This window comes from Camelina sativa, chromosome 4, assembly GCF_030686135.1.
Source record: "Camelina sativa cultivar CO46 ecotype springtype chromosome 4, ASM3068613v1".
Lineage (NCBI taxonomy): Eukaryota > Viridiplantae > Streptophyta > Magnoliopsida > Brassicales > Brassicaceae > Camelina > Camelina sativa.
In genome coordinates, this window is record NC_141883.1 from 8,959,918 (window position 1) to 8,969,948 (window position 10,031).

Sequence of the window (10,031 nt, forward strand, 5' to 3'; positions counted from 1 at the left end):
GGTGGGAGGGTAGGATGATGGATCGTGTTGGGTCGAGCTGGCGTGTTCATCTTCGAGATCCAGTGGAACAGGGAAGCCTCTCTTCGAGCTTGATGGTGGTTTAGCTGATCTGCTGACTTGTGTTGACTCCGTCTCCAGCTCGATCACCACGCTGCGTTGGGCCAAGCTACATAGTGTACGAACTTGATTTTTCTTTTAAAAACCTGAGAAAATCATAAAACTAACAAAAACAACCTAAAAAGCAATAAAAATAAATATATACAGGGATAAACATGGGACTTCCTCCCAAGTGAGCTTGTTTTAAGTCTCTAAGCTTGACTTCCTGTTTCTTTTAGGCTTTTGGAGGATCACAGAGAGGCACAGATGACCCCTCCGGAATCTTTTGATCTGCAAGGTACTTCTTGACCCTTTGTCCATTTACTGTGAATTCACTACCATCCTTGTTCAGCAGAGTTACTGATCCGTATGGCAAAACCTCTTTAATCTCAAATGGTCCAGACCATCTTGACTAGAGCTTGCCAGGAAACAACTTAAATCTGGAGTTGAAAAGCAAGACTTGATCTCCAGACTTTAGTTCCTTCACAACAATCTTCTTGTCATGAAAAGCCTTGGTTCTCTCCTTATAGATTTTGGAGCTTTCATAAGCATCAAGTCTGATATCCTCAAGCTCATGTAGATCAACAACTCTCTTGGCTTGTGCTTTGTCAATGTTCAGATCTAACATCTTAATAGCCCAAAGCGCCTTGTATTCAACCTCCACAGGAAGGTGACATGCTTTACCATACACCAACTGAAACAGTGTTCTTCCAATTGGTGTCTTGTAAGCTGTTCTGTAAGCCCAGAGAGTCTCATCCAGCTTCATAGACTAATCCTTCCTAGACAACCCAACAATTCTTGACAGGATCCCCTTAATCTGCTTGTTGGAGACTTCTACTTGCCCACTGGTTTGGGGGTGATAAGCAGTCGCTACTTTGTGTTTCACCCCATACTTCTTCAGCATACCATCAAAGACCTTGTTGACAAAGTGACTTCCTCCATCACTGATTACAGCTCTTGGCACTCCATACCTTGGGAAGATGATGCTTTTGAACAGCTTCAAGACAACCTTATGATCGTTGGTGGGACTTGCAATAGCTTCAACCCACTTAGAAACATAGTCAACTGCCACTAAGATGTATTCGTTGCCATTTGATTTAGGGTTGAAGGGACCCATGAAGTCAATCCCCCAGACATCGAATATTTCCACTTCCAAGATTGGGTTCTGAGGCATCTCATTCCTTCTTGTGATATTACCCATCCTTTGGCAAGCATCACACTTGGTGATGAATGTGTGAGCATCCTTGAATAGAGTAGGCCACCAGAGACCTGCTTGTAAAACTTTCTGGGCCGTCTTGAATGCAGCAAAGTGTCCTCCATACGTTGACCCATGATAGTGCTCAAGCACACCCTGTACTTCCTCTTCTGCTATACACCTTCTGAACAGACCATCAGACCCTCTCTTGAACAAGTAAGGCTCATCCCAGAAGTAGTGGTTGACATCTCTGAAGAACTTCTTCCTGTTGTAGCTGTCCAAACTCTTGGGAACCTCTCCACAGATCAAGTAGTTGACAAGGTGTGCATACCATGGAAACTTGTCTTCCTTCAGTGACAGTGCTTCAACCATCTCCAACTCTAACCCGGCGTATGTACTCTTATTCAGAGTCTCAAACACCATTAGTTGCTCTTCAGGCATTGAGTCATTAATGAGGACCATGTCTTCAATCCGCATTCTTGAGAGGTGATCAGCGACTCCATTCTCAATCCCTTTTTTATCGAGGATCTCCATATCAAACTCTTGCAAAAGAAGTATCCATCTCAGAAGTCTAGGCTTGGTGTCCTTCTTTGCGTAGATGTACCTCAGTGCAGCATGGTCCGTGTAGACAATCACTTTTGAACCAACCAAGTAAGTCCTGAACTTCTCAAATGCAAACACTACTGCCAGCAACTCCTTCTCAGTGGTGGCGTATCTTCCTTTTGCGTCGTCAAGGGTCCTGCTTGCATAGTAGATGACATGCAACTTCTTATCAATTCGCTGTCCCAGAACAGCTCCAACTGCGTAATCAGAAGCATCGCACATGATCTCGAAAGGATAGTCCCAGTTAGGTGCTTGGACTATTGGAGCAGATATCAGAGATTCCTTGATAAGCTTGAAGGCTTCCAAACATTCATCATCAAAGATGAACTCTGTCTCCTTGCAGAGCAACCTGGTAAGAGGTCTGGCTATCTTGGAGAAATCCTTGATAAACCTTCTGTAAAACCCTGCATGCCCAAGGAAACTTCTGATATCTTTCACATTGGTTGGGGGTTGCAACTGCATCATAACCTCAACTTTGGCCTTATCAACCTCTATCCCTTTCTCGGAAATCTTGTGCCCAAGGACTATTCCTTCTCTGACCATGAAGTGGCATTTCTCCCAGTTCAGCACCAAGTTTGTTTCCTCGCACCTGGTAAGTACCCTACACAGATTCAACAAACAGGAGGAGAAGGAGGAGCCATACACAGAAAAGTCATCCATGAACACCTCCACCATCTCCTCTATCAAATCCGAGAAAATAGAGGTCATGCACCTCTGAAAAGTAGCAGGTGCATTACAAAGACCAAAGGGCATTCTCCTGTAGGCGAATGTGCCATAAGGACAAGTAAAAGTGGTCTTTTCCTGATCATTTGGATGTATAGGGATTTGAAAGAATCCACTATACCCATCAAGGAAACAGTAGTAAGGATGATTAGCCAATCTTTCTAACATTTGATCAATGAAAGGCAATGGGAAGTGATCTTTCCTAGATGCAGCATTCAACTTCCTATAGTCTATGCACATTCTATGCCCTGTAATGGTACTAGTGGGGATGAACTCATTTTTTTCGTTTTTCACTACAGTTATCCCACCCTTCTTAGGAACACAATGTACAGGTGAAACCCATGTACTGTCAGAGATAGGATAGATAATACTAGCATCTAGCAATTTAAGGATTTCTTTCTTGACTACCTCTTTCAGGTTTGGGTTTAATCTACGCTGGGGTTCTACACTAGAGTATGCTTCATTTTCAAGATGAATCCTATGTGTGCATAGACTAGGAGAAATCCCTTTAATATCATCTAGTGAATACCCTATTGCCCTTCTAAACCTTTTCAGTTCAGTTAACAACATTTCCAATTCATCATGGCTAAGCTCAGCATTTACTATGACATGGTAAATAGAATTAGGGCCTAATAAAGCATACCTTAGCCCTTTTGGTAGAGGTTTGAGTTCTACCTTTGGTGCTTTGAGTTCAGTCCAGTCATCAGGCGCTAGACTGCTTGTAGAGCTTTGCAGGTCGAGTGAAAGCATCAAACCTTGATTTTCGTCTTGGTCTGCACACTTGACATTCACTGCTTGTAGAGCTTTCAAGTCCTCAAAGACTATGGATCCTTCTTCCTCTTTGTGAGAGTCCAAAATCTTCTGATAAGCTTCAGTTTCCAAGTGTAGGTACCCATCTTCACCATTCTTTGTCAAAGCACTCTGAAGATGATCCTGTTCATTGAGCTCTTCAAGTAGCTCATCTGCCAACTGATCTATCCTTTCTATGTAGAACAGTTGCCCTTCTATGGTAGGCTTCTTCATGACATCTTTAATGTCAAAGGTCATCTTGAAGTCCTTACCAAGGTTCAGCTCTATCAGACCTTTCTCGCAATCAATGATTGCTCCAGCTGTTGCCAAGAATGGCCTTCCCAAAAGCAGAGGATCCTTTGGTCCTTCATCCATCTCCAATACTACGAAGTCAGTAGGAATCTCCACATCTCCAACTCTGACAGGTAAATCCTCTAAGATACCATTAGCATACCTCACAGACCTGTCAGCCAAAATCATAGCGATATTGCATTGTTCAAACTTCGTGAATCCTAATCTATTAGCCAAGGAGAGTGGCATCAAGCTGATAGATGCTCCAAGATCGCAGAGACAATTATTGAAAGCGAATGGACCCAGGGAGCATGGCAGAGTGAAGCATCCTGGATCACCGATCTTTTCCATGACAGCCTTCCTTTGTATGAGAGCACTGCACTCATGAGTTAGTACCACCATCCCCTGAGTCTCCTTGATTCTTTCATTTACCAGATCTTTCAAAAACTTGTGGGACTGAGGTATGAGAGCAATAGCATCGAGTAAAGGCATTTTCACTTCGATCTCCTTCATTTGTTTATCAAAAAGCGCTTTGTACTTTGCCACCAACTCTTTCTTGAACCTTCCTGGGAATGGAAGTTTAGGCTTGTAAGGAGGTGGGATGAAAACTGGCTTCTTTGCTTCAGGAACTGTTGCTTTTTCAGTCGACGGTTTAGCTTGTAACTCTGGTTGAACTTGGATCTTGTCTTCCTCTTCCTTCTGCTCAGCTTGAATCTCTGGTTCACAAAATTCCTCCCCATCTTGTTCATCACTGTCCACAGTGATTGCAGTAGGTCCTGTTTGAGATGGGAGTTTTCTGCCACTGTGAAGGGTAATACTTTGAGCTTGGTGGTACTCTTTCGGGTTTTGGATAGCTTTTCCTGGAAGTTGGCCTTGAGGCTTTGCAGAAGAAGTTGTAGCGTGGTTGCTCTCTAGGTACTTTACTTTAGAGTTCAGTGCCTCAACTTTGGTGTTCAAATCGTGAAAATTATGTTGCACTTCAGAGAACTTCTTGGCAACATCCTGAGCACCAGCTGCTTGTCCTTGAAGAAGTTGCTGAAGCATAGTTGTCATATCGGGAGGTGGTGCCTGAGGTGGAAAACCTGGAGGTGCACTCATGTTGCCCTGCTGCTGTGGTTGAAAGTACTGCTGCTTCGGAGCAAAATTCTGATTCTGGTTGTAAGGAACGAAGGTCTTGTGCGGCTGCTGTGCCTACTGTTGTTGAGGTTGTTGTTGCTAAGGGTAGACCTGATCTTGTGTATTAGCAACATTTGTGCTTCTGTAGGAGAGATTCGGGTTAGCTCTGTAGTTGTTGAAACCTCTATTGTAGCCACCTTGGTTCTGCATGTAGCATAACTCCTCAGTTGGATCAACCTCCCCATCTGGGACCTGTATCTGCTCAGCTTCACAGACAGAAATAACCTGCTTCTGTTGACCCAACAAAATCCTGTCAAATTTCTCATGAAGAGCCTTGATTTCCTTCTTGGTGTTGTCATCAGTATCGTTGTTGCTCCTAACAGTCCTATCATAATCCTCATTGTAGTTCCCGTCAGATTGAGCTAAGTTCTCAACAAGTTCCCAACCATCTTCAACATCCTTGTTCAGGAAGTTGCCATTGCTTGCAGTGTCAAGCATCATCCTGAACTTAGGCAGAACGCCCCGGTAGAGAGTACTAAGGAGTGATTCCTGACTGAAACCATGGTGAGGACATTTAGTAGTGGAGCTCTTGAATCTTTCCCAAGCTTCACAGAAGGTTTCACCATTTTTCTGAGCAAAGCTTGAGATTGCATTGCGGAGCTTAGCAGTCCGCGAGTTAGAGAAGAACTTCGCAAGAAAAGCCTTCTTACAATCATCCCAAGAGGTGATGGATCCCTGAGGTAAAGCTTTTTCCTACTGATGTGCTTTGTCACCAAGAGAGAATGGGAATAAGTGCAGCTTCAATGCATCTTCGCTGACACCATTGATCTTTGTGAGGCTGTAGAGCTTGTCAAACTCGTCCAGGTGATCAAGAGGGTCTTCCATCGGCAAGCCATGAAATTTGTTGCCTTGAATCATAGAGATGAGACTACTCTTGATTTCAAAATTATTGTTTGGGATGGAAGGAGGCACAATTCCCTGACGCTGCGTGTGGGTGTTAGGAGCATCACCAGCGCCAATGTGTCGTGGTTGGCGTGGCAGATTGTTTTGTGCAACAGGTGCATGAGGTTCGTGCTGTTGGTTATCCATACCAACGTGATCTTGTTGATCTAATCCGACTTGATTCCTTTGTTGTCTCAACGCGCGGGGTAAACGATCGATGTCGTCACAGAAAAGGAGATTATGACTGCCTTGGGAGCGTGTTTGCATGCAAGAGAGAATTCAACAGCACTGCTCGAGCTGTGTGTCGAAGGAGTGTTCCTGAAGCAAACAGATAGACAGCCAACAAGTCAGTAAACGAAAATAAAAGAAAAACAGCTTGATCTTAAGAGATCTGAAATCTTAAATGTAACAGACAAACACCCAATTGGCAACGGCGCCAAATTGATAGTAAGATTTTACTTCTCTACTGAAGTTCAATTCCTTAAGCACTTAAATTGTCATTGTACTACAAAGGGTGTCAAACCAAATGGGTGAGCTATTAACCACAAAAGATGCAATCAAATCTAGCTAAGTCAAGCGAACCTTAGTTTTGATTTTCTAACAACCTAAGTGAGCAAGCAACAAAAGAAAAGGAGAACTAATAGCAAAACTAAGCAGTGACTAACATAGCTAAGCAGTGACTAACAAAAGTAAGCAGTGACTAACAAAGCTAAGCAGTGACTAACAAAAGTAAGCAGTGACTAACAAAGCTAAGCAGTGACTAACAAAAGTAAGCAGTGACTAACAAAGCTAAGCAGTGACTAACAAAAGTAAGCAAAGCTAAGCGAAACAAGCAAAACGTAAACTGATGCAAACAGATGATAAAAGAGAGCTCGTGAGGCTGGGTATCAATGATCCATGAAGTAACTTAGTCTTAATACAAGGATTCGATAAAACTTTAAACAAAGCTATCCCTAGACGAACGATTCAACAACAGGTCAATCCACTCTCGTGACAGAGACCCTCAAGCCAAGTTACCTCCAGACCTAAATCTCTTTAGCGAAGCATAACAAGGCAGGCATTAACAACCAATCAATCAATGTCAATAAACACCCTAGACAACTAATCTCTTAGGCTAGGCACGTAAATCTCCGGTATTAGCTAGATCAGACATTTCACCAAGCCCTCTCGGGTGGAAATGCCTCGGGTCAAGCTTCAGATGATCAGAAAGAAGCTAGCATGAAGAACACTAATCCAGAAGGGATCTAAAAGATTTAAACATCAAAACCCTAGAAAAGACTAAGAAAACCTCATGGATCTCACCCAACCTTAAGAACTCTAAGAACACTACTCAGAAATCATGAAGCTCAAGAACCCAAACCCAGAAAATTCAATAAGCAACATTATGAAAAGAGACTAAAGAGATATTAACAAGATTATATAAACTAAAGCATAAAAGAGAGATGTAAAACTATAAAAACTTGAAAGATTAAAACAGAATTCGAATTACAAATCCTTAAACACGTTTTGTTTCTTGAGAGAAGTTCTAGAAAATAGCTCAAAAGGATCCTCTCAAGTCTAAACAAATGAGACATATTTATACTAAGCTTGTGAAAACCCTAGTCAAAGTCAACGATTTTTAAGTCGGTTGATGCTTAGCACGATCTCGCTCTCCTCTGCTTCCAACAGCTCGATCGAGCTATGCTTTCTCCTCTTGTTTAGATTTGGTTTCGCGTTCCACTTCAGCTCGATCGAGCTCTTCTTTGTCTCAGACAGCTCGACCGTCCTTTCTTTTAATCAGCTCGATCGAGCTCTGCCTCCTGTGTCAATCGCTCCGCATTGTCTTCTGCTCTGCTTGCGTTAGGCTAGATTCCGCTTCAGTTGGTCATTCTGCCTTGGTTCGACTTCCTCTGCTTCACTTCGTCTTCCCAGCTCGATTGAGCTCTCTTTTGCCTTGCACTCTGCTCAGCTTCGTGTTCCCAAAAGCTCTCCGAAACCTGATAACAACTCCATATGCAACAATGTATGCAATGCTAATGGAAAACTACTAAGTGAGTGAATTTATGCAAGAATGAGATGCAAATGCTACAAACACAGGATGAAATGATGCTAAAGTGAATGCAAATGAGGATCTAAAACAAGTAAAATGCAGATACATCACTAATCTGGAACAGATCTGTAAACAAACAAAGCTTGATCAGTCTAACCAACTATAACTTTTTTTTTTTTTTTTTTTTTTTTTTGTGCAAAACAAACAACTATACCTCTAAACCAGCCTAATCCATCTCTAGAACCCTACCTCACTACTCAGATGAACAGAACATGATGGTGAAAAACTTAAACCCAGAAAATGATGAAACTAACATGACTAGAAATATAAGAGAGAGATCTACAACTTAATACAAATAAGCAAACTCAGATTCTCAACACATAAAAAGTTATAGGGTTTACAAACTCTCAAAATCTGGAAAAATCAAAGACAAAAGTAGATAATGATGCAAAAAAGTAATAAATACCCAAAAAGGCAAAAACTAGGTTTGAGGTGACTCTAGATATTATTTCTGACTTGTTATGGCTTGTGGGTGGCCATAGAGTACAAGGTATATTTATAGGAAGGAAAGGAAGCCCTAATTTAGCTAGCAGACAAAACAATAAGGCGGCTGGAAGTGCTCGACCATGTGCTCAGTCGAGTGCATGGTCGAGTGGCATCTTCTTCTGTTTCTTCATTCGTCAAGTCCATCTTCCCACACGGTCGAGTGTGGTGGTCGAGTGGCCTCTGAACCTTGGTTTTCTTCTATTCCAGCCTTGGTCTGCTCCATTTGTTGCACTGTATTCCTCTTCAGCTCACTTCCATGCTCCATAGGGTCCAATTCACCTGTTTATGCATGAAACAATGCAAATGCAATGCATATTCTACTCTAATGCACAAACAGAGGCTAAACTATACAATAATGACAAAACTAGCTAGTAAACTATGCAAAAGAGATGAATAAAATCTACCACGACAAGGTAAAATATATACACATCAACTCCCCCAAACTTGGTCTTTGTTTGAAATAAGTAGCTAGAATTAATGTCCAAGTTACTAATACTATGATGCAAGGTGAATGAGCTATACTCAAAGGTTTTAGACAAGCCTTTCAGAACCTAAACTGATTCAAGCCTTAGATATCCACATGCATTCAGATCAATCATTTTCTTTACATTCATTAAACAAGAACATGAATCAGATTATGAAATGTTTAAACTCATTTGGCTTGGTAATAAAGGTTTAGAGACAAGGATAGTCTCTCTTTAGAGTGGGGCTTATCAATATCAAGGTTCTCTCATAAAAATGGATTGAGCTTTAGAAGAAGGCTGAAGGTAAGAACTAATAGACACATACAAGAACAAAATCTTGTCTACCCAAAGTGTTTATCCTATCATTCTAACCCTAATGGCCCTAGTTCTATCCTTTCACTTCATCTCTTCTCTTTACCCTTTTTCTCTTTTGTTTTTAAGCTTTAGGAGAGATTTCTTACTTGAATTCTCTAGTGGAATGAAGGTTTCTTTCTTAAAAACTAAGGTTCTCTTTCTTTCTTGTTTCCCAAGACATATAAGCTTTTTAGTATACTCTCCTTTTCTTTCTTTCTTTTCTTTCACCATAACCTTATTTATAACTTTTATACTACTCCATTCTTTTACTTAGAGCTTAAATTTACTTAAACACACTTCTCTCCTAAAAACTTTAACCTTTTCTTTTTTTTTCCCCTCTTTTCTTTCATTTTTCAAAGAAACCAAGTTCCAAACCCGTAAATTAAACCACCTAGTCCTATCTAGTTTGAAAAATGCAAACTAGAACTACACAAGGCTTTATTCCTGTCAGCTCAAACCTAAAAGTTTCTACCAAACTCAATCCCAAAATAGGTCTTACACACACAAGAATAAACATGGCTTGAAAGAAAGGTTGGTTATGGGTAGGGGAAACTGATTCAATGATGAAACCAGCTACTTGGATCAACAAGAGTAGTAAAAAGGGGTAAGAAGATCCAAATATGTATATGTGGCATCCATGAGTATAGAGCAATGCATAAACTGATAATTTAAAGTCAATATTAGGTTCTTATAAGTAGGAAATAATGTCAAATCACAACATGCTTCAACTTAGACCAGAATGCAATATAGGTATTCAAGACTTAGTTCAATCTTATATTTCTAGCCACTCAACTAACATCAAAGTACTATTAACTTGGGCATTGATCCTAGTTTAGTGAAATTAAACAAGTTAACAAGGCTAAACTCATCATAGATCCCTAAT

General features: G+C 41.1%; 1 protein-coding gene and 1 non-coding gene across 2 annotated transcripts; one reads left to right on the forward strand and one right to left on the reverse strand.

Moving 5' to 3' along the window:
* Nucleotides 1-508: 508 nt before the first annotated feature.
* LOC147945625 (uncharacterized) lies at nt 509-862 on the reverse strand. The gene has a single exon (XM_087509319.1). The coding sequence runs from the start codon at nt 860-862 to the stop codon at nt 509-511; it is 354 nt and encodes a 117-aa protein (XP_087365445.1).
* A 4,507-nt stretch (nt 863-5,369) lies between these two features.
* LOC147945626 (small nucleolar RNA R71) lies at nt 5,370-5,476 on the forward strand. Its single transcript, XR_015597800.1, has one exon. It is a non-coding gene; the product is annotated as a small nucleolar RNA R71 (small nucleolar RNA).
* Nucleotides 5,477-10,031: the final 4,555 nt, after the last annotated feature.

What these genes read in the sequence shown, in the direction of transcription:
- LOC147945625 (XM_087509319.1), bottom strand. Translation starts at nt 862, where the DNA reads ATGAAGCTGGATGAGACTCTCTGGGCTTACAGAACAGCTTACAAGACA.